This window comes from Epinephelus lanceolatus, chromosome 2 (assembly GCF_041903045.1).
Source record: "Epinephelus lanceolatus isolate andai-2023 chromosome 2, ASM4190304v1, whole genome shotgun sequence".
In the NCBI taxonomy this organism is placed as follows: domain Eukaryota; kingdom Metazoa; phylum Chordata; class Actinopteri; order Perciformes; family Serranidae; genus Epinephelus; species Epinephelus lanceolatus.
The window spans coordinates 47,609,882-47,626,583 of NC_135735.1; the positions used below are offsets into that span (position 1 = coordinate 47,609,882).

At 42.0% G+C, this 16,702-nt stretch overlaps 1 protein-coding gene across 5 annotated transcripts in view; it reads right to left on the reverse strand.

Moving 5' to 3' along the window:
* shank2a (SH3 and multiple ankyrin repeat domains 2a) overlaps positions 1–16,702 on the reverse strand; it is a 443,207-nt gene that overhangs the window by 17,047 nt on the left and 409,458 nt on the right. For 3 of the 5 annotated variants that reach the window (XM_078162159.1, XM_078162161.1, XM_078162174.1), the window contains 7 exons: positions 15,317–15,452; positions 12,906–12,986; positions 8,588–8,611; positions 7,094–7,132; positions 6,383–6,495; positions 4,679–4,784; positions 147–2,652 (listed from right to left, as the gene is read on the reverse strand). In XM_078162159.1, the coding sequence (XP_078018285.1) occupies positions 147–2,652; positions 4,679–4,784; positions 6,383–6,495; positions 7,094–7,132; positions 8,588–8,611; positions 12,906–12,986; positions 15,317–15,452 (3,005 nt within the window). The remainder of the gene's footprint in view (positions 1–146; positions 2,653–4,678; positions 4,785–6,382; positions 6,496–7,093; positions 7,133–8,587; positions 8,612–12,905; positions 12,987–15,316; positions 15,453–16,702) is intronic. The other 2 variants (XM_078162166.1, XM_078162170.1) reach the window with 2 other exon arrangements.

Sequence of the window (16,702 nt, forward strand, 5' to 3'; positions counted from 1 at the left end):
ACGCACAAACCACTGTAAGAAATAATAAAATAAAATCAAAGGTGAGGAAAGGTCTGGGACTGATGTAAACAGTGTAGGTCACGAAAACATGGAGCACTAAACACATCAGAATTTGGAAAGTGATTAAGGGCTGTCTAATTACATACCTTGTTCCAAAGCCCCCCCTGTTCCCCGTGGGGGAGTCAAGGCTCTCTCCTGGCTTGGCTGGCCTGTCGCGATTCATTTGCTGCAGAATGGAGCTCAGCTCGGTGATAACGGTGTTCTTGGAGTCTGGTGTGGATGGGGGGCTGCGCAGCTCAGGGGGCTGATCACCCCACAGCTTGGATGTCCTTTGAGTAGGAGTCCTAGGAGGCTCAGAGGATGAAGGGGGAGGGGGAGGGGCCTGAGGTGGTGACCCATAGGACTCTGGGGGCTCTTCAATGAGAGCGTCATGATAAAGCGATGTTCTGTTGATGACAGACTTGCCCTTGGGTTTGGGTGGCACAGGGGGGCGATCCACCAGAAAGGCGTGCCCGTCTGCGGTGGCATAAAGGCTCTCCAGAGCGCTGTCACAGAAGCCTCCCTCTGATGACAGGGTGGAGATGCTGGAAACGGTGCTGGTGGTCTCCATGTGCTGAGGATCCCCGCTACTGCGGCTGTCTACCTCTTCGATGCCCGAGTCACCCACCCCTGACTCTGAGTCAGGTGGAGGAGGAGGATATGAGGGGGGCATGCTGTTTGCCACCTGTTTGTGTTGATCAGTGACAGGTGGTGGGGCATGAGCATGGTAGGGGGGTAGAGGTGGTCCCCCATTCCGTCTCTGTTGCTGAAGCATCTCTGCAATGGCACTAGCCTGATCATCAGGAATGTCAATACTGTTGGCAAATTCCAGCGGTGGGGGGAGGGGCTCTGAGAAGTCAAAATCCTCATCAATGTCAACTGAGGCCAGGGGGGGAGGGGGGATGCGGAAGGGCAGCTTTACGGGTTCATCCAGAGACTCCCCTAAGGGAATACTCCTCCTCCGTGATGAAGGTGGCTGGGGATTGACGGACAGAGTTGTAGCATTGAGAGGGTCAGGTTGGTTGGGGTCCTTAAGCTCAGATGGCCTGTTGCTGTCCTGCCCCTCGACCTCTTGGTTGTTGACCTTGTTACTTGCTTCGTTGCTGGTGTGGACCATCAACAGCCCGGCTGACTTAGGCTGTGATGCGTCTGCCACATCTGCCGGCGCGCTTTTCCTCTCCTCAACTGCCTGATGCTGTCGTTCTTCCCGTGCCCCATCAGTCTCATACTTCTGCTCCGTCATCTGCCTCCGCAGGCCACCTCGGCCAGGCCGCCCCATGGTTGCTGTGGAGATTGTAGCAAAACTTGTCTCAATCCCAGAGCGCAGTTTAGTGTCAATGAACAGCGGTTGGTTGAGGTCTGGTTTGTGGCTTGGCTGAATTGGAAGGGACTGGGCTTCATGCTTGGGTGCTTGCTGAACCTGAGGAGGATTTGGTGGCTGATTCTGAGGATGGTTTTGTTGCTCCTTCATGGCTCGGTCACGAGCTGCCAGGGCCAGGGCAAGTGGAGAATTAGGATCCAAGGGCTTGCCGGTGACAGGATGGAGGTAGGTCCCATTAGCCCTATAGTGGCTCTTAGGAGGGGTGGATGGGAGACTAACAGGACTGTCCAGGTTGGGACACTGGCCCGTCCTGGTGTTTAGAGGTTCCCGCACCACCGTGGGCTCAGGGGTGTTGAAATCTGTCATATTGCCACTACCGCCCCCAACAGGGGGCCCAAGCTGTGCTGCAGGAGGACCCAATATCCTTCGAAGCCGCTCATCGCTACTGAACATGCCTTCATCGATGGACTTTGACTGGCGAAGGCGAGGGGTTGGCGTGGGACTGCTAAAGTCATCATCCCCCATGTCTATTGACTGGAAGGCAATGGAGTGCTTTTTTGCCTCTAGCCTCTTTTCCCGGTCCCGCACTGCCCCAGCAATGGCTGCTGCAAAGGGGTTGCTTAGAGACATAGGGTCTTCAGGACGCAACCCTCCGCTCCCACAAACAGTGGGTGTGAGAGGTGGGTGTTCAGGGGTGGTGGGCTCAATCTCCATACTGCTACCCTGGCTGCTCTTGCCACTGCTGCTGGTGGAGGGCTCCTTAACGATGATTGTGGGGATTGGGATGGAGGAGCATGTCCGTTCTACAGGCGTAGTAGGCATGGAAACTGCGCCAGAGGGGCTTGCTGGCATGTGACACGTTTTCTCTGGACTGTCCTCAACGTTGGACTGCTTTACTAGCATGCCCTTTCTTCGAGCTGGTTTGGCTGGCACATACAGTGTCTTATTGCCCACCTCGGAGTAAGGGTTCTCTGGCACTGGTGTGCGCCCTCGAGTGCGTGTGCTCTCAAACTGCTCTGAGCTCTGGCGGAAATAGCCACGCCTTAACGTACCAACGTCAGTGGTTCGGCTAATGGTCTTCACCGCATTGGGTGAGTTCTGGGTGAAGCTGGGTCGTGTGGTGCCATAGCTCTTGGGTGTAGGGCCAGCAGCTGAGTTGTAGTCAGGTGGTGAAGGAGGTGAAATGGCTGGGGGTGGAGGGATGTCCTCTGAGGTGTCGGGCATAGAGAGGCTGCGGGAGAACTTGAGTAGTGGAGGTGTGAGGAATCCCTGTTTTTCATCCTCTGTTGTACCTTGGAGAAATGGAGGAGAAAGAAAAACTATGTGAGGACCTAGAGGAGACATCCCTATTTTTTATTTCCAGCATGGCCTCCTCTTTACACAGCAAATGTCTCATTTATTGATGTGAGCTCTTTCTTAACCTTTATTTTATCCAAGAGGGGGGTTCCCGTTATCTTTGAGAGGCCAGATAGATAAGAGGAGTAGCCAGCTATAAGATGTTTGCTGCAGCAAGTGGAAATTTAATATTGAGCTAATTTGACTATTCACCAGTTACCTTGAAAATGACCAAAATGGCTTGCACAAAGTTACAGCAATATTATAGTGTTGGGTCAGTTTCCAGTTTTGTCAGTTAGGTCTGCTTTACAAGCTTAAACTGGTGTGATTTTATGCAAACTGGCTGAAAAGGTATTTGTTACTATGACGTGTTCTGGCACATTAAAAAGCAGGCTACCTCAGCAACGTGTGCTGATGGGGTCACAGCGCTAAATCCAACTCATATTGCATTAGTCATAAGCAATATGACAAAATGATTAGCATCATATTACATTTATAAACGGACTAACAAAGCCACTAGTGTCTAAAGGCCTGTGCAATTTACTGCCAGGCCCAGGCTGGTGTTGGCAACATGAAGGAGATCAAATTTCAGTGGCAAGAGTTCATACGTTTTTTTGTGGGAAGACGAGACAAGACAGGACAGAGTGAGAATCTTAAGAAAACTAAAACTGGGCCCATATGACAACATTTTGGATTTGAAGCCAACAAATGAAGTTTCCTAACTGGCTGCAGGTGCCGTTTTGAACTTTCATATATCTTTCATTCACCATGAAAGCACCGCAATGGGCGAGGAACAGCTGATACATGAAGTAAAAATAAGGACATTGGAAAGACATTGGACTTTTAGGTCAAACAGACTTAAATTTCTGGTTGGAATGGAAATCAGTTTGACAATATTTTAAATATCTAATGACGTTAGAATTTCATACTGTGTGGATGTTAAAATTATGACATTTTGCAGACGTTGGGTTTTGTGATACCTCATGACTGAATGTCATTATTCTGCATTAAAATGACGTTAGTTTGAAATGTTTGGAAGACATTGGATTTTGGTTACTTAATATCTGAAAACAAACTAAATATCAACAAAATGTATCATCAATATTTTACATTAAACTGACGTTGGCATGAGACATTGTCCTGACACTAAATAGGCTAGGCTACTTGCTGTTGCCTTTATTGTTTGTCATTTACAGTAAATATCACAATATAAAACGTGTATTTTTGTTTTAAAATAAGAAGATAGCAAGTAGGCTACTCACCTGTTATGTCTACAATATGATCTCGAGTGCACAGCTGATATTTATGTTTTTTTTTACATGACTTAACATTAGTGCATATTTAATGGATTCAGTGTGGACAGAGAGCTCTGGTGTTATGTGATGCTACATGATAGTCAGACGCCCATTTGCTTTTGAACATGACAAACAAAATTGTGTATACCAGTCCGGTCCACTGTTTGGCTTAATATAAACCCAGTTTGATCATTTTCACAAAGGCCAAAGGCCTACTGTTTTATTTTGTCATCACTTAGTCATTAAGTGACACTATTTAGTTCACACACCAGTGTCAACAAACTAGAATGTGCTAAAATGCTTTCATTGTGATTATCCAAAAAAGCCTTTAAATTTTTGTTATAATAATGATGACATTGCCAAGTAAAAGCGCTGTGAGTATCATTAGCCCGCATGACGTCCCTCTAGTACAGCAGTGAGAGTGAGGTTTCAGCATATGCTTAATGACATCCAATATTATTGCCTGAAAGCACACTTTGCTGACTGGATCATTCTAATTTATCTATAATTAGTTTTAATATTACTTGAGCACACAGAGCAGAGTCCATGGAGCATTAACAGAATATTACGACAAGCCAAAACCACAAGGTAGTGGACATGCAGTTCACAAAAAGACGGACTGACACTCACACGTCCGTCCGTCTGTCCCCCCCCACACACACACACACTTATGGCACACACATCATACCTATGGACTTTTGCTTTTTCATAGTGCCCTTCTCAGGTATTCCCAGGAAGGCCCCCGGCACAGTGGGCGGCACCACTGCCACTCCCTGGCGGTCATGATACATGGACTGCAAACCAGAATGTTGTTAATGATATTCCCAGAAATACTCTCTTGATTACCTTTCTGCAAGCTGTGGAGAGCAACACTCACAGAATTTAGATTGAGTTATCTATGGAACACAATACGCTGTAAACAATCTGCTGTAAAACTGTGGAGATAGTTTTGTCTCAATAATATTTATAAGAACAGATCAATGATCTGTGTGTTAATGTGTAATCTGTTTATAGAAAACACCTCTCAAAAAGTAAGATTTGTAAACTTACATAACTATTCTGCAAATATTAAATGGACCTGCAAATACACAGATATGGAGATCAGTTTGTGTCAGTATTGTTTGTGTGAGGAGAATCTGTGTGTAAAATGTGTAATCCGTAAAATCTAAAACAACTTCCACAAGTACAAAATGGATTTGAAAACTGAAAGAACATTTTTCAAACACAAAGCAGATCTGCAAATACACAAATATGGTTCATAAAATCCAAATAATAAGTCCATTTATCTTCATGTAATTTGTGCTAGGTGATGGACAATCTGGGTGTACATTTGTAAATATAAAACAGTTTCCATAAATACAATAAAAGATTTGTAAACTCACAAAAAATATTTTGTAAATATAAAACATACCTGCAAATACACAAACAAATTCCCAAAAAATGAACAAATGCAGAAATGAGATCAACAAATAAAACCTGGATTCACAAATATCTGTTCAAAAGTTGTTAATGTTAGGAAGGTATTCACAAATACCTTTATTTGTAAATTTATTACTTTAATACTTTTTTTAAGTTGTGAAATTCATTTGCAGGGGCGGCACGGTGGTGCGGTGGTTAGCACTGTCGCCTCACAGCAAGAGGGTTGCCGGTTCGATCCTGGGTGTGGGAGCCCTTCTGTGCGGAGTTTGCATGTTTTCCCCGTGTCAGCGTGGGCTTCCTCCCACAGTCGAAAGACATGCAGATTGGGGACTAGGTTAATTGATAACTCTAAATTGTTCGTAGGTGTCAATGTGAACGTGAATGGTTGTTTGTCTCTATGTGTCAGCCCTGCGATAGTCTGGCGACCTGTCCAGGGTGTACCCTGCCTCTCGCCCAATGTCAGCTGGGATAGGCTCCAGCCCCCCCGCTACCCTCAAGAGGATGAAGCGGTTAGAAGATGAATGAATGAATGAATGAATGAAATTCGTTTGTATATTTGCAGATCTGTTTTATGTTTTGCAAAATAGTTTTTTGAGTTTCTAAATCTTTTTTTTTTGTATTTGTGGAAGGTGTACACATTAACACATGGATTGCTGTAATATTGAGATGACTCTCTGCTGCTATAGAAAACAAATTACATTTCAAAGAATTGTATTTTTCCATTAGGGATGTCATCTGCGGGGGCCGCACAAAAAACAGCCAAAAACACACTCATCTAAACACATTTAATAGATTCAAAACCAAAAGAAGACTACAACACTTTCAGAATCACAAAACAATGCCATAATATACTGTATAATCTGTGTAATTATTAATCTCATTCTTAAAAATGTAATAATTTAACAGTTATTTATGTATGTTCCACCTTTGCATAGATTTTCAATGTCAAGTCATTTCAGTCTTTGTCACCTACGTTCATATCAGCTGCTGTCACCAAACAGCGACTGGATGGGCGTGGTTTGATTGTGGCAATCTTCATATCAACAGGTGAGGTCTTCTGGGCATGCGTCATCTCTTCAACTTTGTCTGGAAAATAAAATGAGTCAGAATTCCTGAGCAACAAAAACTGATGGGTGCAGGACAGAACTTGCAAAGCCTCAGTAAGTTTCTCATGGGGCCAAACGCAAGCTAATCATTCACAGTGACCCTTCCTTGTGTTTCCACACTGAATTGCAGATGAAACAGACAAACAAAAAAACAACAACACTGAAACAAATTTTTGGGGGGCAGGAGGACTTTAATGAAATGTGTCGGGTGTGTCCAGCCTTGCAAGCCGTGCAAGCTCTTTCCAAAACAGCCGACTCCGCAGCATCATCCAACTCTCAGGGTCGTTCCCTCAGTAAATGTAAAATGAACAATGAATGTGAGGTCTGTCAAGTTTGCCGTTGTCTTTCTCATACTTGTTTCTTTTTGGAGTCTGCAACGTGGGAAAGATGTCAACGGCAAAATTGGCAGAAGTGAACTTCCCTCTGGTGTGTGATGATGCCATCAGATAGTGTCCACCTAAAAGGTTTTGCTCAGAGAAGCTACATGCTAGCCCTGATCTAGCATCGTACTGCGTGACCTCCCTGGCTAGCTCTGTCTCAGATGTAAAAAGCTTCCATGCATTAGGGGGAGTGATTACTTAGAGTGACTTGGAAAACAATCCTCTTCTTCTGCGCATCTACACACAGAGGAGAGGAGTGGGGAGGAGAGAGGTGAGGAAGGGAGGAAAGGAGTGTCAATGACCTTAACTACAGTTAACAGCTAAAACACAAAATACACACACAACAGGAGAAAATGCACATTTCCCTGCTCTCCCAGTTGGATTGCTGCTACAGCATATCAGGCAACATGCAACACGGTTGCCCTGGAAACCTATCTGTGAGTGAAACATTTCCTGGAATAAACCTCCCCCTCCTCACACAATCGCATATGCACAAACACACACATAGAGACACACACAAGCCTGCAATGACACAGGAGGAAAAAAATAAGGCACACATAAATAAAAGAAACAAAGCTTTAGATCATGTCAGATTAACAAACTGATTACAACAATAGGGTTTGTATGCTAGCATATGCACAATCACACACTTACACACACAAGTAAATTGTTCCGCAATCCCTCATTCGGGGGCTGTTTCTCTTTCATTGCATTTGAAGCTTGAAATTCTCCCAGAAATGTGATAATGTGGGCTTTCTGCTGTTCATGTTTAGGAAGCACTCCGAGGTGAACTACTTCTTTGTAATCAAAAGTGAATAATGGTCATGACTCAGCACCTGTGCAGTGCAATATCTAAACCGAGTCAACATCAATACAACATTAAAACATGCACCAGCAACATGTAGAACACAATGAAGTTCAGAAAAGCTGGAGTCAAAAACAAACTGTTAATCCAGCCTCTTCTCATTCTGAAGTTGTCAACTACCACTGCTTTGTCAGTGATTTCAGCGTCAGACACCAAAAGCCACATTTTGCAGTGGCCACCGGGCAGTGTCAGTTTGTAACGCAGCTGGATTGAACTTTTTACGATGTTATGATACACCACCGATCGCCAGATGGCAGTATGATACTGTATGGCGCTGGACAGCGTCAGGTTGAAATACTGCAGGTAACATCATAATATAAGGTGCTGTATAGTCCCTACAGGACGGGTGTGAGGGGTGGTGGATGAGTCCAACAAACACTGGACTTTCACCCAGGAGGTTGGTGTTTGCTTCCTGTATGAATATGGAGCCAAACAATGATGTTTTTTCTAAATCTAACCAGCCTTTCTTGACGAAACCAAACCTTGTGCTTTTATTGACATCCTGGTGTTGGTTGCGGCATCTCGGAATGTCAACAGTAGAAGCAGGAGGACACCTAACGCTTAACATGTAGACGTGAAAGGCCACTGACAAAGCGGCCATATGTGACAACTTGGGATGAGAACATGCTGGTAAATCATGCAAATGCACCACAGGGGTAAAACCATTTGGTTTGACTGTTAGACAAATTCTTATAGAAAAATCAAAATAAATTGTCAACAAATAGAACAGTGTTAGTTAATCACAGTGATGTGAGTGAGGAAGGTAGTGACATAAATCAATCATTGGAAATACTGGATCAGACTTAAAAATGCCTACAGTGACTTACCACCTTTCTTTTTCCTTAGAGTGGCTTAGGGGGTGACAGAAAAATATTTTGGAGTCTTTAAATCACAAAAGCAGGCTCAATCCTTCTCACAAGATGAAAAAAAGTACTTGTATTGAAGCTTTGTCTAAAGGGACAGTTCACCTCAAAATTAAAAATACATATTTTTCCACTTACCTGTAGTGCTATTTGGCACTATATTATCAGCAGTAGAGATGTCTGCCTTCTCTCCAATATGACGGAACTAGATGGCACTCGGCTTATGGTGCTTAAAGCACCAATACAAAGAAAAAAGAACATCTGAAAAACTCAACAGCAATTTCACTTTCCTTTCTACCAAACTACACCCACTAATCGTATCACTGGGCAGAAGGAAGCATGCATCTACTGCTAGATCACCTAGCACCACTGAACTCGCTAATGTTACTGCTCAGCCAAGGAGGACACCATTAATGTTTACATCTCAGGCTGTCACATCCATGAGCCTCTCCTCCATTTGTAGATGTAAGCTTTCTTCTGGGCAGTAATACAATACGGGGTGGGTGTAGTTTGCTAGAAAGGAAATGCATGAAGTACAGGTAAAAGGAGAAATATATGTTTTTTGAATTTGGGGTGAACTGTCCCTTTAATATTTGCAAAAATATTCAGTGTATTGTTCTATTTTGTCTTAGTGCAGCAGATGCACATGTTCTGTGCATCCCATAATTTACATTCAGATATAAAAACAGTGATGCACTTAGACTTAACAATGCTACCAAGCCAAACTTTTACTACCCAAATGCATAAAGTAAAGAATGAAATGCAAATGTTTGAATTAAGCAGTTCCAGAAAAAACACGCTGACCAGAGGTTTTTTCTGTCAGCAATTTCCTGCAATATAAGCAGATTCCCTCTGCTGTCATTTATTCATTCATTCACCTGTCATCTCTCTGCCTGCTCTTTGTACACCTATGACACACAAAGCTGAAATTAACAATCGATAATCAATCACGATCAATCCATATGTGTGTGTGTACGGTAAATCACGAACTGCAATTTCAAACAATGAACTGATCTAAATGCAACTAATGTTTTCACAACTGGTTAATCCCCCTTTTCTTCATTATTTTATTAATCCTTCAAGATGTATAATGACAAAGTATAGAGAAAATCAATTTATTGTGTCAGTCCTGCTAAAACCGGACTTTTAAAATACATGAAAAGTCTGACTGAAATTGTACTAAATTGAACCTGTCAATGTTGGACTAACACACCCAGATAATGCGATTGAGAGTCAAATTACTCCTTCATGTATACAGTCAATTAGACCCAAACTGGTCTAGGCGCTCTGCGCTCCACCCCAGGCTTTGACCTGGAAGTCGATAGATAGATATTTTAAAATACATACAAAATACATGCCACTAGCTAACCGTAGCTCACTTGTTTGTGGATTATTTGGTCTGTGACGTAATAGGTCAACTGGAAAAAGGTCCAATACTAATACTAATACAGATAAAGTTCGGTCAATAAATTGATTCCCTTTCCATGCTTGTATACTTGGACAAGGACAGTCATCCAATTAAATGACCTAGTTGAACTATAACTGCAGCTCGACTTAACTGTGCATTTAAATGTATTGAGTGAAAATGAATAAAAGTTCCCACATCTCAAGGTGAAATTTTTAAATTGCTTTTTTTCCCCGACAGCAATCCAAAACTCAAATGTATTCAAATTACAATGAAACAAACCAAAACAGAAAAAAGCAAATCATCACATTTGCAACGTTTGAACTAGTTTTGTTTTTTTGGTTGTTTTTTTTTGCTTAATGAATGCTTAATCTATTATCAAACTTTTTGGGGAACTGACAAATCAATATATCCACTAATTGTTTCAGCAATACACAGAAAGGAGAATTCAGGAATCACTAGTAACCGATGTTATGTCAATGTTATTACAGCGCAAACACACCCATAAAGTTTTGCAGCTGGGTGCAATTTGCCTTTTTTTGACCTGAGTGCTTTTCTTCATCTGGCAAAGTAAAAATGATGCCTTTGTGTCAAGAGCAAAGTAGGCAGATCGATGGCAGACAGAAAAAGAAAACTGACATTTTCACATGGTGAGCTACAGGCTCTGACCAATGAGTTGCAGAGGCTTTCCTTCCACCTTCAGGAAATCTGGAAAGTCTGGGTGTGAAAAACCTTATAAATGCACTTCAGTTACCACCAGCTCTCTGAAGACATTCAGAGAGCACATAATTTTTCGACTGTAACTGCGTGTGGCTATTAGCGCTGATCTTTGTGAGTTGCAATGAGGCTCATTTTTCATAGAAAGGGGCTAATTTTGAGCCAAATATATGCATGTTATCTCATTTAAATACGTGCAAATAGAATACATAGGGTGCATTTTACCCTTTGCAGGTGCTTTGAGAACTGCAAGGTTTCTTTTTGTCTTTTTTTGTGCAAGTTTATTGGCTGCAAAAGCTGTGCAATCCTTTTGTGAATCTACAGAGTTTCTGACAGTGTTTTATAAAAGACATGTCATAATCTTTCAGAGTGAAATTAAACCCTATGTTGATTACATTTATGGTCACCATTTTTTGTTGCAATAGCCATTTCATATACAACATACCAATGGTTCCAAATCTTTAATGGACCCTTTCTCTATCATTGAGTAAACTGACAACCCCTGACTAAGTCACACATTTTACTGATATTATATATTACTTTCACTGCATAACAATAACAGTTTAAAACAACTGATAAACTTTACAATCAACCTAAATAGTGAACACAATAAGTAAGGAAGTTGGATGAATTTTGAGCAGATTAATCCTGTGAATATTGCATCAGAGATGGGTTTTTGTGATAATCTTAACAACAAGTTAATATTTAAGATTCCTCTCCTTTCATTATGTATTTTTAATTTTCAGCAATCATACATACTTAATCAGCTTTTTTGACAGTTTTCTTTTCCCTTACGCTTGGCAATCATCTGTCAGCCATGGTTGTTTGCTTTTGTTCAGGTCTTCACTGCGCACTTATCCTGTGAGACTTTTTTTTTGATGTTTATATTTTGAATAATAACCTAAACTTTACAAAAAAAAAAGCCCAAATCATTTACATTTAGTTTCCTTCACAAAACTTAGGCCTACTGTAAAGTTTTTTTTTAAAGTTGTCTCATACTTACTAAAATCAAGAAGGCCTCATGACCTCCTATGCACTTTTGGGGACCCCTAAAGGGGGTGGGGACCCCCAGGTTGAGAACCAGTGCTGTACACATTCAGTATTTTCACCCAGTATAAAGTATTTTCTTGTTGGTAGTGCTGGAGTCTGCTTTGTCAGTGCTGGATTTATATTGCCTGCCTACTGTAAGCATGAGGGATTAACATCGTATAATCCAGTGCAATTTTATCTCATTGATAAAAGCCTCTCTGTTTACTGTTCACTCTCTTTACAACATGTCAGAGCTGTATTAAGTTACTGTTACTACAATAAGAACAAGTGGTGTTGCAAGTGGTGGCTTTTATGAAAGTGACTTCTTTAGGCTGTCATCTACAAACTAAATTGACCAAGAGATGTTGAACGCATCAGACTCTGGGTGGCTTACCCCTTTGCTTTATAATTTCACCGGGGAAACCCTGGTTCACTATTTTCTCCTTTCTATCACACGTACGTCCTTCCTCACTCCTTCCTTGCTTCTTTTCTCCCCCCTCTCTTTCCTTCCTCTCAGGCCTGTTCAACACTGATGTGCCCTCCTGTGTGTCCTTTTGCTCATGTGTGACAGAAACGCTGACTGCCCTGTCTTTCAGAAGGTATTATACAGGCCACAGCACTTTTAACGCAACACACATGAAGTGCTACTCACCAAACACAGATATGAAAACAGAAATAACAAAAATGATACTATTATCTGAATATCTATCTATAATATTTTTGTCTTATTTTCTCCTTGAAGCCACAGCAGCAGCTCATGGGGTGTGAGGGTTTTTAGAAGCAACAGTCCTTCGTGCGTGATGCAGAGAAGCAGGAGATGAGGAGGGAGGAAAAGCAGTTTCTGTCCTTTTTTAAGAGGCAGACCAAAGCAAAATGATCACATGATGGAAACTTAAACTGCATTACCCTGAACAAAAGCTTCATTCAGCCACTGTGAGCAGATGGATGTTGCAGTTAAGCAAAATGGATGGCAAATGGTTATGCAGCATTAACTGCTTACCTTTATCCACTATTGAGAGATTAACCAATCAATGACAATAAGAAAGAGGCACAAAAGAAGAGAGAGGTGCTTTTAGACACACACACTTCCTAATGACACTGTGAGTAAAAGTCACACCAGGAGGCTCTTACCGAGTTCCTCCAGTTCAGATGTCATTGACTTGGAGCGCATGGACAGGGCTGTGGTGGGGGCTCTCTTTGGTGGTGGAGGAGCTACGGGAGACAGAGAGACACATTGATGTGACCAAAATACACGTCATTTTGTTTTATTCAAACAGAAAGTGACATTACATCTTTTCATGGATCTTCTTTTTGTTTGCTTTGTGTAAGACTTAGTGGCATCTAGTGTTTGAGTAGTGTTGGGAAAGCTACTTGAAAAATGGCATAAGTAGCTGGCTACTTGCAAAGCTACTTTTATTTTTTTTACTTTATGTAAAATAAGCATTTCCTCAGTGATCAGGTAAACTGTCAACCAAACAAATAGGCAGGAAAAAATGTTCAGTTGAACTGTTTATTATAAAATAACAGACTTAAGTTAAAACTTTTTTTGAAGACTTTGTGACATTTGACAGCCTCTTTCAAATTAAAAGAACTACGTCAGTACAACACCGCGTATTGCCGTGTCTTTTCCTTCAACAATAAATGCACATAGTTACGATTTGCCAATACATACATGTGGTTGGGTTTAGGAAAAAAGAACAGGGGTTGGCTTTATAATCTTACGGGAAGCAAAGTCCTCCCGGGTGAAAGTTGGTGGTTGTTGGACCCATCCACCACCCCTCCCAACCACCCTACTCGCAATTCCACTGCCTTACCTTTCATTGTTGTCCAGCCACGTTTTCCCCCTGATGCCAATACAATATCATGCCAACATGAAAGGATGGCTTTTTGCGTTGGTGTCTGACGCAGAAAGTCACTGTCCAAGTGCCGGTTTTTGACGACTGAGTTGATACAATTAGTGCAGTTTTAAGGTGGGCACCAAAGACTGGTGTCAACCAATTCCTATCTGACCAAATTTCTCCCCTTCTGTTCCTGAGATACAACGTAATGGCCAGAGAAGTGCTTTTGCAGAACATTATGATGCAGACTATTTGTGCAAAATTTTGTCATACTTAATGTATGAATTCTCGAGTTATTGCCAAAAACATGTTTTGTGAGATCACAGTGACCTTGAACTTTGACCTTTGAGAAACAAATTCTAATCAGTTCATTCATTCAAAGTGGATGTTCGATTCAAATTTGAAAAACATTCCCTTAAGGTGTTCTTGCAATATTGCTTTTACGTGATGGGGATGCGACGTCATAGTGACTTTTGACCTTGGACCACCAAAATCTAATAACTTTATTGTCAAGTCCAAGGGGCCCTTTGTGCCAAATTGTTGTCATAGACATACAGGCCTGAAATATACACACTTGCACAAACAGGACCTATGCATGCATTGAGTGGAGTGATGTTGGGGTGGGGGGGCTGCCTGGGGCGGATGCCCCAAGCAGATGGGGGTTCTGTGTCTTGCTCGATGGCACCCTGGCAGTGCCCAGGGGGCAAGCTGGCGCTTCACTGGCTACCAGCCGATGCTCCATGCTCGGTCCGTATGGGGAATGGAACCAGGAACCCTCTGGACCCCAAGCCAAGTCCCTATGGACTGAGCTACTGCTGCCCCAATACTGTTTTTATCCTATGTTATACTACCTTTTAGCATTTAACGTCACTTCTGGCTGCCATTTTGCAGCTGTGGCTCAGGAGGTAGAGCGGGTCGTCCAATAATCAGAGGACCAGTTCGATCCCTGCTTCTCCACTCCACATGTCCAAGTATCCTTTGGCAAGATACTGGACTACAAATTGCCAATGGCTGTGCCATGTCTAAAGAAAACACTGAGTAGCAGGTGGCACCTTATATGGTAGCTTGGGCCACCAGTGTGTGAATGTTGCATGTAGTGTAAAAATGCTATGTGTGGTCGGAAGACTAGAAAGGCGCTATACAAGTGCAGGTCCATTCAAGGTATATTCCAAGTTCCACAGGCTCCTTCCAATTGTTAGTGTGGATGGGCAGTGACAGAATGACGTTCTGAATTGTTAAATGGTTTAGTTCTGACCATCTAATTCTGCCTTTATCACTCCAAACACTGTGAGCCACAGCTGACTTTAGACAGCCAGCAGCTTTATAGGCAATGATAAGAACTTCTGGTTCTTTGTTATTTTCTTGTTTGCATTATGAACATAGAGTAAGTCAGATTTCTCGCTGCCTCTGAGGAATATTATTACATAACACATCATTAGTCAGCATGCTGCTCTACTGCAGTCTTTGATATTTTAATACGGGAGGTAAAGCTGTAAGCAGATCCATACAGCAAAGAGTTTTTCCCACACTTCTACTTCACGTTGTGTCTTGTTGCTCCACACCTGAAGCTCATCATTATTATTGTATTTTCTAATCTATATATAATTGAACATCACCAGCAGTAATATTTTCAAGAGTTTCGGACAGATTTTCTATCTGTTTCCTTTGGTTGGCACTGTGAGAGGTAGAATCTACAGGTTGTACCTTTTTTGCGTGCCGTATCGTCAGGGTCCAGATTCCGGCTCACTGTCACCACCTTGATAAGGAGCCGGTTCCCTCCCTGGCGGATCATGTTGACCACCTGTCTGTGGCCCACCTTCACCACATTCTCCTGGTTTACCTGAACAAAAACACAACAGTGGATTCATTAATGGCAAAATCTAAAGGACACCCAGTGATCCTCACATCTGTAGAAAGTTGGTAGAAAAGTTGGAGAGAGAAAAAATGCGTAGTCTGCAGCGTAATTTGACATGTATAACCAGTGTCAACTGGAAGAAAGGCAAAATCCTTTTAGTTTGTGTATTTGAGAACTTTCTGAGCAGCAAAATCAAACTATACACTATCATTTTATACTGCATCTTCTAAATCCATCTTGTCCACTAATTTGATTTGTCAGGAAATACTGCAGGTGATCATGAAACCTCTGACTTTGAGCTTATAATGCAGAGTTTATCAAAGGCAGAATATCAGATATCATAGAAGTTTTTCAAGGCTCTGTTAGAATACTCAGTTTAGTGTTGAAATGGCTTTTTTATTAGAATGGCTGCAGTCTTCTGATAGTCTTGCTATCAATGTTTATGCAAGACAGTGGCAACAAAACCATCTCTGAAGAACAAATTGAGAGCAACAATCTTTAGCTTTTATGGCATTATAAATACAATGGTAAAAAGCAGCAAGAAACAAAACAACAGCAGACAAGACATTCATAGACTGGCAGCAGTTGCTCTCTGTAACTTAAAGCCTGCAGTGGCTTCATGCTGGGACTGATGCTATTTCCAGGTACACAGCTCATCAAAGTGACTGACAAATGATGTAGCAAGAACTACAGGGAAGAGGGAGGGACTACCATAACACTTCATTATGAAAAAAGTGCCCCAATCACACACAAAATGCTGATACTAACCATGTTTTGAGCATGTGTACAAATATCACAAAGTCTTTGACTGTGGTGCCGTGCATTTCTCTAGTCCACCCACACAGGGACCTTATTTTGGCTGATTAGACCTTTTCTCAGGTCTATGAGGGTGTTTACAGTTTGACTGACATCTCTCTCACTCTTCACTTAGCTTTGTTACACCTGTTGGGTGGGACACATCACACCATCATCATCATCACCATCATCATTCAAATGGTAAAGTCTCATCAGATAAATAAATAGAAACACTTGGGCAGATGTGCAGGCCCTTTAAAATAGTTTTACTGTTTTTATTCTTTTATATCTAAACTTTATTTAAAAACTGTCTCTTTTTTTAAAGTCAGAGTTTGATTGAAACCCAAAAATGCATGTTTTAGTATTTTTATTTTTGTTACCTAACTGCCAAAATTATGCACTGTCAACATACAGTATGTCCATTCGGGGTGGGGGAAAAA